This window comes from Protopterus annectens, chromosome 10.part0 (assembly GCF_019279795.1).
Source record: "Protopterus annectens isolate FY-2018-M chromosome 10.part0, PAN1.0, whole genome shotgun sequence".
In the NCBI taxonomy this organism is placed as follows: domain Eukaryota; kingdom Metazoa; phylum Chordata; order Ceratodontiformes; family Protopteridae; genus Protopterus; species Protopterus annectens.
Genome location: NC_056744.1, coordinates 1787365023 through 1787381531, shown reverse-complemented (window position 1 = coordinate 1787381531; position 16509 = coordinate 1787365023). Strand labels below are relative to the sequence as shown.

General features: G+C 39.3%; 1 protein-coding gene across 3 annotated transcripts in view; it reads left to right on the top strand.

The window, feature by feature from the left end:
• TGFB1I1 (transforming growth factor beta 1 induced transcript 1) overlaps nucleotides 1-16509 on the top strand; it is a 546447-nt gene that overhangs the window by 349594 nt on the left and 180344 nt on the right. The window contains exon 8 of one of the 3 annotated variants that reach the window (XM_044086608.1): nucleotides 7579-8232. The exons of the other annotated variants lie outside the window; for them this stretch is intronic. Within the exon in view, the coding sequence (XP_043942543.1) occupies nucleotides 7579-8190 (612 nt within the window). The 3' untranslated portion in view covers nucleotides 8191-8232. Of the gene's footprint in view, nucleotides 1-7578; nucleotides 8233-16509 lie in introns of those variants that run through there. 3 annotated transcript variants of the gene reach the window in all.

The window sequence follows — 16509 nt, the reverse complement described above, 5'->3', positions numbered from 1 at the left end:
GTGATATGTATTAATTATATTAGTTTAAGATATTGATACATATATATACATTTTTTTTTAATATTATGGTTTATAAGGACTGTAATATCATGAATGTTTGGGGTTTATGTAACAGTGTGTGTTAGATCAGAGTTTAAAGTGTGTACTTTATGTTCAATAATATATATTTTTAAAGTGTAGAAGCATATAGCTTTAACTAGTTAATTAATACATTAATTGATTAATAAAAATGTAGCTGGGTGTAAAAATGTGTGAATATATATTGTTGGAGTGGGTTTGAGAGATGTTAGTTTCTGAAGAAGTCTGTTCATTAAAGATGAAACCTACGTAAAATTGTCATTTAGTTTTTGGTGGTGCAACATTCAGTTCCAGAAATCCAGGTCTTGGCCAGTGGTTCTCTGTTCATTCATACATTAGTCTATGTGTGAGGTAGGTGTTATGTATGTGGTTTTGACGATGTAATGTGTGCTTGTATGCAAGAGTTTAGCCTCCTTTGTCATTGTGTATTTACATCTCTCACATACTCTACTACTTTAAGGATTAAATGGTTGTTGATAAACACAAGACAATTGCTAAATTCTCTCAAGATGCCCATCTCCACCAAGCTGGCTACACAGAAGTTAGAAAATTCCATATCCATACTGTCCAGTCTTTTGATTGGTGAGCTACAAGGGGTGGTTTCTTGGGGTAAGAAGGCTATTAAGGGTGATTTACTGGGGCAGATTATGCGAGATAATACTAAGTTTTACTAACTTTAATGTTTATACAGTAATGAGTTCTACTAAATCTGGAGGTGTTGCTACTTGATGCATAACTACCTGCTCTAAGCTTGTTGGCAGGCAAGATCATCGTCATCATCATCGTCATCATCATCATCATCGTCGTCATCATCATCATCGTCGTCATCATCATCATCATCATCGTCATCATCATCGTCCACAACAACCCCCTTTTTCCTATTTTTCTCCATGGGGTTGGGGTATCGTGTTAACTGTCGCCATCTCCTTGATTCAGTGCCACACTCCTGCCTTCTTCAACACTCATGCCTGACTGTCGCAGATCTTTCACACAATCCATCCACTACTTTTCTGGACATCCTCTTTTCCTCTTGCTTTCTTCCTGTCTGTCTCAAATCTTTTTCACCAGATTGTCTTCTGCTTTTCTGCACACGTACTTGAACCAGAAAAATCTGCTCTATTTTATCTTTTCCACAGCTGGAGCTACTTTGGCTTCTACTCTTATGTCCTCACTTCTTCACCTGTCCCACAGTGTGTATCCTACCACCCATCTCAGGCACTTCATCTCCATCACCTCTAGCTTCCTCATCTGCTCATCTTTACTGCCCAGGTTTCTGTACCACACAGTAGTACTGGTCGCACCGCTGTTTTGTACACCTTACTTTTCAGCTTCTTTGGCATTCTTCTGTCATAGACTACATGTAACACTCTGTGCCAGTTGACTGCAGCCCCTCTGATTCTAGCTTTGACCTCTTCATTCAGACTTGCCTTCTCCTCAGCCACCCCTCCCAGATACTTGAAGGTGTTAACCTGTTCCACTATCTTCCCTTCTATCTCAGGTCTCAGCTTTTTCTGACTTCCCCTTACTACTGTCTTATCTGTACTTAGTTTCATCCCATGTCCCTTAAGTTTTGCATTCCCCTATCCCTTGCTGAAGCTCTTGCTCAGAATCTACATGTAATGCCAGATCGTTTTCATACAGCAACTTCATTGATGTGTTCCCTCCACCCTGTTTGCTAATGTAGTCCATCAACAGTATGGACAGCATTCAGCTCAGAGCTGAACACTGGTACATCCCCATCCCCACTGAGGACCCCTCTGTGAGACTGAGCACTGTTCATACTTGAGTCATTAGGTCCTTGTACATAGCCTGCACTAATTCTACCAATGTTTTGGGGACTTTCAACCACCGCAGTACTGACCAGATCAGCTTTCTTGAGACCTTGTCATATGCTTTCTCCACGTCTAGGAATGCCCAGTTGGACTCTCTCCTCATCTCTATCTTCTTCTCAACTATCTGCCTCAATGTAAACATCAGGTCAGTTGTGCTGCATCCTGATCTGAATCTGAACTGCTCATCTCCCATCTTACTCTCTACTACTCTACATATCTGTTTATCAGTCACCCTCTCCAGAACTTTCATGCAATGTGACAGGAGTTTGATACCTCTGTACTGCCCACAGTTGTGGATGACCCCTTTATTATTGTACACTGGCACAAGTATGCTTATTCTCCAGTCATCTGGGATACGCCTTTCTCTCCACACTGCTATGAGTACCCTCAGGAGCCATTTCTCCCCTATCTCACCCAGCATTTTTATCATATCTGCTGTGACCTCATCTAAACCTGCTGCTTTCCCTGACTTCATTTTCCTTAGTGCTAATCTTACTTTTTCTAGGGTGGGCTCTTCTTCTTATTTCATCGTAGGCTGTGTCTGGGGCAGTACAGATTCTGTGGGGTTTTCTTCATTCAGAAGCCGCTGGAAATACTCCATCTGCCTTTGATGTCCTGCGGACTGGTGAGCAGGTTGTTACTGGCATCTGTTATGATGAGTGTCTGGCTGTCTTCTTTATCTTTCTGTCTTTGCCTTGCAACCTGATGTAGTTTCTTTGTGCCACCTACTGAATTACTTTCCAGAAGCTGGTAGAGTGCCTCCAGTGTACTGTTCTTTGGTATTGCAGCTCCTTTCTTACTTTTTTGTTAGCCAACCAGTATTCCTTCCTAGCTGGTCGGTCTTTTCTATCTCCCACTTTTTCCTGCACTCCTTCTTTCTTTTGACAACTTCCTGGACGTCTGCATTCCACCACCAGCTTTCCTTGTATACCTTATTTCCATCCCTAGCTTGACCACATATCTGTTCTGTAGTCCTCACACATGCTGTTTTGAGGTGCTGCTGGTCTTATTCAACTCCACCTATTTTCTTCTCTTCTTGGGGTGCTAGAGCCCTGACTAATTCCTTGAACTTTCTCTCTGATCATCTTTCACATCTTCAACCTGGTCTGTGACTATTGCTTGCAGCTGACTGTGGCAACCAGTGATTTATGCAGGGGGCTGACTGTTTCACCGGGGATGACTTTGCAATCACTGATTTTACCCCAGTGCCCGTTACTTACGAGGAGAAAGTCTACCTGAGTTGCACATCGGCAAATCTTGTTTGTGATCTTGTGACTGTTTTCCTTTCTAAATCATGTTCTGTTTATTATCAAGCCATTTGCCAGAGAAAAGTCTAGAATGGCCTCTCCTTCTTTATTACCGTTGCCCAACCCATGTGGACACAGGCAGTCCTCGTATCCTGTTCCGTCTGTTCTGATATATACATTCAAGTTTCCCATTATCAACACCAATTCATGTTGTCCTGATTTATCTAGTAGATCCTGCAGCTGCTGTGTGAATACACTCTTTTCCTCACTATCACAACCCTGTTGTGGGGCATAGGCTGAGATTATGAACACTGGCCTATCATTACATTGGCGTCTGATTGCCATGAGTCTGTCACTAATACTGATGATACCCCTCACTACCTTTTGAAGCCTCTCTTTCACTTAAATTCTTATGCCATTTCTAGCCTGTCCCCCTCTTGAGTAGTAGTCTCTGGATCTCATTCCAAGTGGCTTTGCTGTACTGCCCTTCCATCTTGTCTACCAGATAAATAGGTTGTCCATCCTCTTCTGTACTATCATGTCATTCACATCTAAGCTGTGTCCTGTCAGTGAACCTACAATGAGTGTAGCAATTCATAGTTCATATTTGGCAGGTTGATTGGTTTTATGTCCAGCTTTTGCTCAACAGAGCTATCCCAGGTAACCCAATCTGGGCAACTAGACACCGGACAGCCAGTGGCTTACTGACCCTGGGCTGTTGTGCTGTATGGTGGGTACATACTCACCAATTGGGGCACATACATCTCTCCCAACATTAGCATGGGTCCCTGGCATAGGTCGAAGTAGGCCAGATCCTCAATCCACTTTTCTCTGGCAAATACTCATTAGTTAACATGACCAAATCACTTAGAGCCATATTTTACATGGTTGAGTAGCTACCCCTGTCATGGTGTGCAGTTTGTGATCCATGTTCTCCTATCTTGAGGATACTGAGCACCACAATATTTTCCCAAAGTGTAGGGCACCATGTAGAGTATGTGCTGCTGCCCACAGCTCCATTAATTGTTGAGTTTGAGATCAAAACACTCAGTATGATTTTTGGAGGTGGGAGGTTCCCCATAAAGACATGGGGAGAACATGCAAACTTCAAACAGGCATTAGCCAGAAGTCAGGATCGAACCTTGTACCTTGTGCACGAGAGGCAAGGACCTTAACCATTATGCCAACTGGGGAGCCTGTGCTTTTTCTTCAGTTGAATTCCACATCTTCAGCCTGGTCTGTGTTGACCTTAGAGCCTTCTCTGACCATTGCTTGCAGCTGACTGTGGCAGTCAGTGCTTAATGCTGTGGGCCGACTGTTTCACTGGGAATGACTTTGCAATCACTGATTCTACCCTAGTGCATGCAAGATATTTGCTTATATTGCTGCTTTATGGGGTGCAATTTTATGGCTCCTTCTACAGGGAAAATTTGCTTTCAAGGCGGGTGTTTGCTATTGTACAGGGGACTGCTAACACATGCAAACATACAAAATTTATAGCTGCACGAAAAAAAAAGAAAAAGAAAACTAACTAATGAGCCCTCTGGCCAATAAAATGTCTACACTATGAGTCCCATCTCAGATAGACCAGACAAACAATTCCTACCACAAGATGAATAAACCCAGTCCTAATGTAAAAACACTCTAGAAGAGACCCACAAGTGCAATGCTACCATAAGCCAGTTTAAAAGCTAGCTGGAAATCCCTTACTGAAAGCATTTCAAGAAGTCTTGCAGCAGTAAGAGAGAGAGAGGAAGAGCATTTTTTTTTACAAAAATATAGTGAAATGCACAAAGAAAAGCAGGAAACAGTAGTGATCACCTAAGAAAATTTTAGCAAGCGTGATTTACTAATCAAAGGTACTTGTCTTTGCCTGGATGGCACTGGATACAAGTAAAGCACTTCTGGAATGCAAGGTAGGACTCCAGGCTTTACTGAGCTCCTGGAAATGAGCAGGACACAATATGAAGAAAGGAGGTTTACTCAAGAACAATACTGGTTTGCTGGGTAGGCACTCAGTATTATGGATTTTTGGAAAACAGTTGGTGGGAAGAGTACATAAGTAGCTTATAAAACAGACAATAGCAATGAAAGAGGGGAGGAAGGGACTTACTGTCAGGGGTGGAGGCCAGAGACAGTCTTATAAAACTACAAACAGGAATAAGCAGGCTAGCTAGAAAGGCATCCAATAAAATAAAGACAGTATTGGAGCTCTTTCAGAAATGTTAGCTTAATGTTTGGTGGGGATGGGGCAGACACAGAATGTGACTTTAAGCAGGTAAATGATAAAGCAGAATATAAAAGCACTGAAACACAAACTGGAGCAGAGACAATTCTCTCACTGTTGAACATTTACTGCAGTTAAAGACACCAGACTATGGAGACATTTACCAGTAATACTGTTTATGGAAAAACATCAATAACAAATGATTAGGGCTCAGAATCTGGCAGTAGTTCACAGTCCTGCCACAACTGTGAATTAAACTACAAGACTTTGGCCTAGCAGGGTTTAAAATACAAACAGATAGTTTTACAAGTAATTCTGCTTGTTGAAGTGGAAGTGCAGAATAATGTAGAAAAACAGTCTTCCCACAACTTCAAATTAAAATACAAGACTAAGGTCCCAGAGCAAACTAAAAATGCAATCAGATGATCTTTTTGGCTAAAACGTGCAGAAATGTACAAAGAAGTATCACCACACAGGTCACAGTATGTGCAACTTAATATTTAAGCAGAAATTCCCTGTGCATCACTGGAGATACGTATCTGCAGTGTTATGCATGTTAGGATTTTAATTAAAGAAGTTTGCTCATTTTGAGCGTATTTATTAGTGTTTTTACCTGTATGTCATTCAACCAAAATAATGTGTAAAATAATATGATATGTTAAAATTACATAGATGTATTAAAATTAAATAAATATGTCCTAGAGTTACAGCAGTCATCTCAAACTCATGGCTATCAGATTTCAAGCAGACAGCAGATGCAACAGGTATACAATGTTTTATTATGCTGAGAAAGTTAGTTTTTGGAAAACCAGTTTGGATTTTAAAATCGGGGCTGATTAAGATGTATAAGAGCAAAGGTGTGGATAATCTTCTTCTTTCGGCTTTTTCCCAGTCAGGGGTCGCCACAGAGGATCACCTGTCCACTCATGATTGGCAGTGGAGTTTTACAGTGTCGAGTTGCCAGCCCGGTGCCCAACCTTCCACAGGAGGCACACACACGCACTCACTCACACCTAGGGCCAATTTAGAGTGTCCGATCCACCTACAGCATGTCTTTGGGATGTGAGAGGTAACCGGAGCACCCAGAGGAAATCCACGCGACCACAGGGAGGACATGCAGACTCTGCACAGAAGGCACCCCAGCCGAGGATCGAACCAGAGAACCTCTTGCTGTGAGGTGAGCAAAGGTGTGGATAATAAGATATTTAAAACACACCCACCCGTTAACATGAGATACATGCACTGAGTGACTTTGACATCTGGAAGGTGGTTGATCACCCCCTATTTTCCTTATAAAACATTCTATGAGTGTCTGCTGTTTCTTTCGTATTAGTTATATGTGCTGTCTCATGATGCCTGTGGAAGGACAGAGTAAATGTGTTCCCACCACTTAGAACTGCAGATTTGTTCTGTTCATTTTATAAAGCACAATATCTGATTGCATGGCTCAAAAGCAATTTCCACAGGGAATAAGATGAATGCCTTCTGCTTTTCTTCCAGGGAGTAAAACAGAACTGGCTGCTTCGTCCTGGCAATGATTTGAGTACTCATAGTGCAGTAGTGTGGAAATAAAGATAAAACCGGAGACATATTTCTGTGGCTTGGAAAGATATGGAAAAAATAAAATAGTTCTCATTTTTCTGAATTAGTTGTAATGCAGCCCTGACAAATAATCTTTTCAGGATTGTGCTGTCTTGAAAGCATTTTTATACAAGGTAGCAGAAGAAAACGTTATCTTAAAAGTCATGTTGGCAAAAGACTTAAACTTTATTATTAAATTTAAGATTATATTTTGTAGAATATTAGATGTTTCTGTCATATCAAACTAATGTTTCAGTTACTTTGTCATAGTTTTATGCAACATTTAGAGACAAGCAATATTTTTTATTAAAACTATCAGTACATTTGCCAATATTGTGCTTTTTAAAGGGCACACTTACTCATATCAGAACTGAGCTGTCTTTGAAAATAAAGGACGGGAGTAACTGTTGTGCTGACATTTGTCAGTTTGTTATTAGTCTAACTCGCACTTTCCTTTCTGTATTCATTGCATGACAACTGGGTTTAGCAGAACTTCGTTTCTGGCTCATAGCCAGGCCATTTTTTTTTCTGTATTAGTAATACTGTATGACCCTACCTCACTTTGTATTTTTTCTTGTGCATTTCTTTTGCACTTTTTTGTTGTTACAAACAGCTGACCATGATACCTGATACTTCAGCCACTGTTCGAAGTCAGGCCGCCGCTTCACCCGTAGAACAGCTCGGCTTAAAGCCATCCTGTATTCTGAGTGCAGATGGCCATAAATCCTTGGTAAGTGGGAGTAATCACCCTCAGCCAAGCAACAAAAAATCGGCTGCTTCTTTGTCTTCCACAAATGCTGACACAGACGTAGTTCCCATTGCTGCAGTTCGCACCACAGGCACACATGTGATAAAAATGGATGGAAGTGACCTTCTGCATACACTGAAACCCATCAATCCAGTTAAGCCTCACCTTTTTCCTTGTACTGAAGCTGTGGCACCTTCAATAGTAAATCTGCAAAATGTAGCTTTGGACCATGTGGATTCTTCTGTTTTGGATTCAAACAAAGGAAGGCATCTGGAAGTGGGGAAAGGAACTTATGCTTTTAAAAAAGTGAATTATCAGAAGATGTCTACCAATGGTCAGCAGGCCTTCAGTGATGTCCCTGAAGTACCATTAAAGCATGTCCAGAGAATCTGTACTTCAAGCCAGGCAAGCTATAGCATGTTGTGTGCAGTGAGTCATGATTTTTTTGAATGCTGGGTTTTTGAAAAGACCAGTTAGTACTCCTGTATGTGGACTGCTGTGATGTGTTTTAGTGCTTCTATTCCCAGAAAAACTGGCTTTGATATGATTGCATGCATAGTGTAATTATCAGATTACGTTTTATAGATGTTTAGTTTGCTGAATATAAGTGCTTATTTTGCAAGGTTGGACTTTTAGGCTAATTAAAATGCAGCTGTTCTTTTCTTTCCTTACTTTTTTAAGTAAAGTACAACAATAAAAGCTAGAACAAGTTTCAGAATTGAACATCCCACTGTTGTCTGCAGTGTATTTTTTAATTGTTTTCTTTTTCTCACCTGTTGGTCTCAGGTAATTGGGACTCCACATGCTGTACATTCCATAACCATCTGTTCTCCAGATGTCTGGTGGCTGTTTGTAGTGTTCCGATCACTGTTGCATGGCAGCATTATGTGTTCCATTAATCTTGCACTCGCTTCATCTCTGCAGATGCAGAATTCACACTGATTTTGCTGTGGGAAGACCACGTGTGTTTCCACTGACATACCCCATTTTGAGGGTCGCTCTGCATTCTAGCCATCATCTTTTCTACATCAGTCTCTTTTTTCTACGTCACTGTATCTCACTTTTTTTTACATAACACTGCCATTCCATAGCGACACATCCTAATCTCTTGTGACCTCTGCAGCTTTTTTCACTTGAATTGACCATTGCCTATAAGTCGTCTGAGCCCCTAATGGCTTGAGGAAGAGGCAAACGTGCAGGCACAAATGGTGCCTGTTTTATCAATGGCAGATGCCAACCCTAAGCCCTCAGGATGCCACAGTGATGTCAGAAGTAATGCTGAAAAATATTCCCACACAACAGCATTCATGATATCTGTCTGCCGTACAGCTTATATAATGTTGTGACAAAGCAATTAGTTGTCAGTCTGTGTCCGTGGACACTCCCAAGCATGCAGGCCCATTATCTAACCCTCTTCTCCAATGACAGGGCAGAGAAGGGTGATGACCACTGAATTTCATAACAGTATGACACCCTCCTCATGATGGTGATGATCAGACTGATGGTCATTTAATCCCAGCACAGCAAGAATCTCCCTGTCATTCAGTCTTCCACAAGAGTTGAGGACAGGCTAACAATTACATAATTCCTGAGCAGCAAAACCCCCCCTCTAGCCACCAAGATAGTAGGGAGGGCTGACAATCCTTTAATGCCATTCCTCAGTAACCCTTGCTTACCCCTCCAACGCTGTTCCCTTATCATATCCAGGTCTCCAGCCCTGTTATTAAGGGCATAATCTCTTTGGTAGCTGGTCAGCTATATTGCTGCCATCTTTCCTGCCTGTCGACTGCAGTACCCATGAACTCCACCAGGGGGCTATTCAACAATCCCAAACTTCTCTCTAGGAGGGAAAGCTGGCTTTCAGCTGTTGATTTTAACCCTTCCCAGATTGACCATCTGAAAACCAGTCCACCAACATGGTTAGCAATCATCCACTGGGACTGATATTAATTGTCAAGGGGCGCAGAAGCTAGGAATGGCAATTTCCACCCCCACTTAGGGATGACCAGTATACCACATTCAGGACTTGTAGTCAGATGGAGCCCATAGCTGCTGGTACTCCAGGATACTTCCTTGTATAGCAGTTGCATTCCGACCTGCAGAGAGCTGGCACAGATGTGTTTTTATTTCAGTGCATTAGCTCAAAGCATGGAGTTAGACAGGGTGGTTGTTAATCTTCTTTACTTTTTATTTGTTGTACTGGAGTCAAGTGTGAGACATGCATTTTCTGCATGCTGCTTTCCATCTTCCAGCACTTTACTGAGGTTATCCTCTGTTTGAAGGATGCCCACCCCCACCAAATACCTAACTATTTAATAGCAAATGATCAAAGTACAGCTACTTGTTAAAACAAAATACAGTTACTTGGAAATACAAAGTGTGCAACAGAACCACAATTATTTTGTATGGGTGCAAATTCATGCACCCCATGTGTGAGACTGTGACCAGAGTAGACATGTCCTACCATGCTGCATTCACAGGATGAAGATACAAACCACAGACAAGGAAACGTAAAAGTTTTATTATTTATTTATTTTGACATTTGTTAACAGGGTATGTCCGACTAAGCCTAAGCCCATTTTCAGTGGAGGCCCGGGGGAAAAGATCCAATACAGAACAGTTGTAACAGCTGATTCAAAAACAATTTAGCAGAAAGTAAAATAAGCTTTAAATCCATGGCAAGTCAATTATAGAGGTAGACAGCAGGCAGTTGGATATAAGAAAGTTAAAATAAAACAATGTTACTATGTTTTCCATGTAAAACTGATGATTAGAGTGTAACATATCAGAAGGTCAAGAATTAATCTGTAAGAGGAGAAAGGAAATACAAGAAAAGTGAGTAGAAGAGGGTGGTTCATATGACAGGAAAGTATGTATGTGATAAGGTGGAGTGAAAATCAGGTAGAGAGTCAGGCCGAGGTTTGGCAGGTGCAGATTCTAGAGTTTAGCAGTGTTTCTTTTAAAGCATTTTTGAAGTTGTGATGATTGGATAAGGTTCTGATGCTCAGTGTTCCAAGCTGAGGCAACAAAGTAGCTGTGTAAATGATGGCCAGTTGTTCTTTTGGCCTTCTAGATTTCTAAGAGGATCTGGTCAGAGCTACGAAGAGAGCGATTAGGACTACAGAAGGAATGAGGGAGGAGATGCCCGGGCAGGAGGTAGGTTTGTTGAGGGTGGTGTAAATAATAAGCAGTTGAGGTAGTAGGAGCTGGTGGGGCATTTCAAGCCAGTTTAGAGATTTGAGAGAGAGACAGTGGTGAGAGTTATAGGGTTGGTTTGTGAGAATCGTACAGATTTTGTTGTAGGTGAGCTCAAGCTTGGTCTTTAGAGAGGATTGTAACTTGGTTAAGATTGGAGAGGCATACAGAAGACTGGGAAGAAGGTAGGCAGATTGGATATGGGGGATTATCACCCTGCCATCTACGTAATGACCCTACCAATGGCCAGTGGTAAGGTAAGCTGTTTACTGATGTAGCCAGAAGTCTCTTTCCTTACAGTAAATGACCCATATTTCTGTGAAGCAGAGTAGAATTTTGTAAAAGGGCCCACAGGGTAGTTCAGAAAGTTAAAAAAAATGGACCATTTGCAGTTTTGCCATCCAGGATCTCCTCTGTGTTCTCCCTGCATTTGTTTTCTCTTTTTGACTTTGTTTTCCACTGGTTTGTTAAGAGTAAGTTTCTTGGATTTAAAATGCCTTTTATTACACACTAATTATCATTTTAATCTCCACACGATGACGGTAGCACAAAGTAAAAGTAAATTTATTTCTTCCTACTGAACGCTAAAGTTGACAAACCGCAAGTACGTGGAAATGCTGGGATGCAGGATAACAGTAAATCCAAGTAGCAAAAACTGGTTGTAAAATCCAAAAGCGTTTATTTGAACAGAATCAGAATCACGTTAAACACTAAAAGCGTTTTTCATACCAGCAAGCGCCGGAACTTCATCAGACAACAACTTCCTCTATCACTAGTTCATTTATAGGAATTAGCCGCTGTCAGCAGTTAATTATTTAAAACGCACATAGTCTTTTGTTTTTTAAAAAAGAAGAAACAAATGCATAATAAATAATAATAATTACATAATAAATGATGTTAAAATATATTAAAATGCAATGCAATACAAAAGTCCTACATAAGTGCTTATTAAGGAACCAAGTTACAAGAAATGAATGTGTTGTAGTAGCCAAAAGTATTTCTTCCTACTGTTTCGACATAATGCTTTCACAGGGACACAAATTTGTTTGCCAACACTATTTAAATATCTTCACATTAACACATAATTTTATTTATCAAAGCTGTATTGACAAACATATGCCAAAGTCACATCTGACTGTACTTAAGAACTACTGTGATTAAAGTGTATACAAGCAGTACTTAAGAACTGCTGTAATTAACATGTCTGACTGTACTTAACTGTTGTGATTAACATGTCTGTACTTAAGTACTGCTGTGATTAACATGTATGACTGTACTTAAGAACTACGGTGATTAAAGTGTATACAAGCAGTACTTAAGAACTGCTGTAATTAACATGTCTGAATGTACTTAACTGTTGTGATTAACATGTCTGTACTTAAGTACTGCTGTGATTAACATGTATGACTGTACTTAAGAACTACAGTGATTAAAGTGTATACAAGCAGTACTGAAGAACTGCTGTAATTAACATGTCTGACTGTACTTAACTGCTGTGATTAACATGTCTGACTGTACTTAAGAACTACGGTGATTAAAGTGTATACAAGCAGTACTTAAGAACTGCTTTAATTAACATGTCTGACTGTACTTAACTGTTGTGATTAACATGTCTGTACTTAAGTATTGCTGTGATTAACATGTATGACTGTACTTAAGCACTACAGTGATTAAAGTGTATACAAGCAGTACTGAAGAACTGCTGTAATTAACATGTCTGACTGTACTTAACTGTTGTGATTAACATGTCTGTACTTAAGTAATGCTGTGATTAACATGTATGACTATACTTAAGAACTGCTGTGATTAACGTCTGTACTTAAGAACTGCTGCGATTAACATGTATGACTGTACTTAAGAACTACGGTGATTAAAGTGTATACAAGCAGTACTTAAGAACTGCTGTAATTAACATGTCTGACTGTACTTAACTGCTGTGATTAACATGTCTGACTGTACTTAAGTACTGCTGTGATTAACATGTCTGTACTTAAGAACTGCTGCGATTAACATGTTTGACTGTAATTAAGAACTACTGTTATTAACATGTATACAAGCAGTACTTAAAAACTGATGTGATTAACATGTATGACTGTACTTAAGAACTACGGTGATTAAAGTGTATACAAGCAGTACTTAAGAACTGCTGTAATTAACATGTCTGAATGTACTTAACTGTTGTGATTAACATGTCTGTACTTAAGTACTGCTGTGATTAACATGTATGACTGTACTTAAGAACTACGGTGATTAAAGTGTATACAAGCAGTACTTAAGAACTGCTGTAATTAACATGTCTGACTGTACTTAACTGTTGTGATTAACATGTCTGTACTTAAGTACTGCTGTGATTAACATGTATGACTGTACTTAAGAACTACGGTGATTAAAGTGTATACAAGCAGTACTTAAGAACTGCTGTAATTAACATGTCTGACTGTACTTAACTGCTGTGATTAACATGTCTGACTGTACTTAAGTACTGCTGTGATTAACATGTAAAACTATACTTAAGAACTGCTGTGATTAACATGTTTGTAATTAAGAACTGCTGTGATTAACATGTCTGACTGTACTTAAGAACTGCTGTGATTAACATGTATGATTGTACTTAAGAACTACTGTGATTAACATGTTTGACTGTAATTAAGAACTGCTGTGGTTAACATGTTTGACTGTAATTAAGAACTACTGTGATTAACATGTATACAAGCAGTTTGCCTGTAAATGAACATCATGTTAATGCGGTAAAAAATGTGCAGGTACAACATGCACAAGGAATACAACCATGTGTGCAAAGGGGCAAAAGTAGTTTTGTACTACTGCCATTGAAAAATATAATCTCTTTGGGAATAAAATGTTAAATTTCAAAACCAGAAGGGCTTCTGACTCATTCAGTTGCCTAATTTTATCACAACCCTTGGGCAAGTACACCATATTCAGCACCATATGTCTAAACATCACCAGATTTATCATTATGGCATTGCCAAACATGAGCTGCTACAGAGATAATCACCATCTGACTGGACACATCTCGGACATGTCCCTGTATACATGTGTTCTTTTACCTGTAATTGGGTTTAGCCTGTATACCACTTAACAGTCCTAGAATTACACTTAATGCCATATACTACCATACTGACTAGCACAAAACAGCTTGTAAATATAGTAGCTTATACTCTGATTTAGGTAGTGAGGTACTGTGGGCTCAGTCTTTCATGATGGTATGGCATAGGTTTTTAGCTCCAAGACATTTTTCAAGGGCGGTGTTTATCAATAAAGTTGCATGGGACAATAACATACGTTTTTCATCAAAAATACATTGTTTGTCATTGTATATAGTAAGGAGGTTATACACATCTCTTAAGATTTATTTACATTTACAATGCAAAGAACAGCAAAATACTTCAATTATTCAACAAAAAATATGAAAAATATAGAATATTTCATGACACAAAGATTTTTGGGCCATTCTTCTTTTGAGTTGCTATCAAGTTTGTAACATTTCCATCACTTGCCTGGATGTTTATTACTAAACTCTTGTTAAAAGTGTTCGCTTCTTAGCTCGTTGTAAGAAAGTTTCGGAATCCCCACCCCATCTACTGTATTCTTTCTGTGATCTCCCTAATCAGAATTTTCAAGTCGTCTTTATCTGTTCTACTGTTGTATTACAGTTTGTTGTTCGAAGTAACAGCTAAGAACATTCGTCTTTATTTTTGGTAAGCATTTCTGTACCCAACTTTACTAAATGATGTGGTAATAGGATAATACTTATTCGGTGTTTCATTTGATGGCTGAACATTAGCTTTGTAACACTGTTACACCAAAGCACTTGAGAGAAATGGATCTGCGTTTACTTACTTCCAGCTGGATTTGCTGTGTGATGTTTATACCTCGTTACCATTTTAACTCACTTTACTGTTACCAACTATATTTAGTAAAGCTTTTTATGTCCTTCATTTCCGTATGTTGTAGCATTTGCACTGGTTTGTTTTTGCCTAAAGTACACATTTTTCAAAGACGGTTTCTACCAACTTTATTATCTCTGTTGTGAACTGAATTGTATGTACCACTGTAGAGATGATTCAGACCAGAAAAAGATATGATGCACACTAGTAACTCGCTAGTGTTTAAAGGCACCAGTTAATCTGTGATCACAGGATTCCGATGACTCACCATTATTTAAAGGCACCCATTAACCTGTGACCATAGAATGCCAGTAACTCCCCAGCTCTGGTTGGTGAGATTTCTTTTTAGAGCCGTTCTAGTGCATAGGAATCCTCTTTTCAGTTTATTATGAGGTAGGCCCACTAAATTTTTCTGGGTTGACCGTGTAGTCAAAAGAAATAAAGCAACTTTCAAAGTATCACACAGTCTGCAAGCAATGGGGTGATGAGAAGTATTAGGGTTCAAGCCCATATCTCTAGCTTTATATTTTACAATCATAAGTGCTGGACTGCTGATGTGAAATCTGTGTCACTTATTAGAAGAATGCTTAATGATCTAACTGCTTTAGAGTGTATTAAGCATTTTGAGAGATGCTACCAAGAGGTGATCCTGTTTTGTATCATAACTTTGGTTTCATCCACAATGGCTTCATATTCTGTTTATGTATACAGAGTATACATACATATATATGTGTATATATATATATATATATATATATATATATATATATATGTGTGTATAAATATACACATGCGCACACATGGGTCTAGTTGAATAGATCAAAATTCCATTACATCAATTTTTACTTAACTGAGACGATAGTACTGAAAACTTAGTTTAGCAAATGTTCACATCACCAGAATTTTAATCCAGGAAAGGAGGTAGTTAGCCAACATAAAAAAACAAGCACACCAAAACATGTCAGACACACCCAAGTGTGGCTTTGCCCCCCATCCCCCCTGTAGCTAAATATACAAACTTTGAGATTGCGCTATAGTGGGGAAAAGGGAAATGTCCTCCATGTTAGCCAACTGCCTCCTTTCCTGAATTAAAATTCTGGTGATGTGAATGTTCGTTAAACTAAGGTTTCGGTATTGTCATCTCAGTTAAGTAAAATTCGATTTAATGGAACTTTGTTCTACTCAAATAGACCCATATATATATATATATATATATATATATATATATATATATGTGTGTGTGTGTGTGTGTTTGTGTGTGTATTTATATATATATATATATATATATATATATATATATATATATATATACACACACACACACACACACACACACACACACACACACACACACACACACACATGTTTATGCTGTCTAAAGATATAGATATATTGGTTCATAGTTGTGTATTTGGCAAATTACCACTGGAGGCTTTTAAAGCCTAGCCATGCAACCCAATTCTGACAAGTTCTAGTACCCTTGATAAATGTAAGCAGGGGCTTGGGAGATGAACCATTTACAAGCAAGGGCCTGTGTCCTTTAGCGGTATACATTCCAAACTAGAGCTGAATTTCCAGTCCCGCCAGTTCTCCAAGTTACACTTGAATTGGGTTAGGGAGGAACTTTGCTTCACATGGATGGGGAGCCTGTTACATAGAAGGGATAGTCTCTGGGATACATACTTGTCTGTCC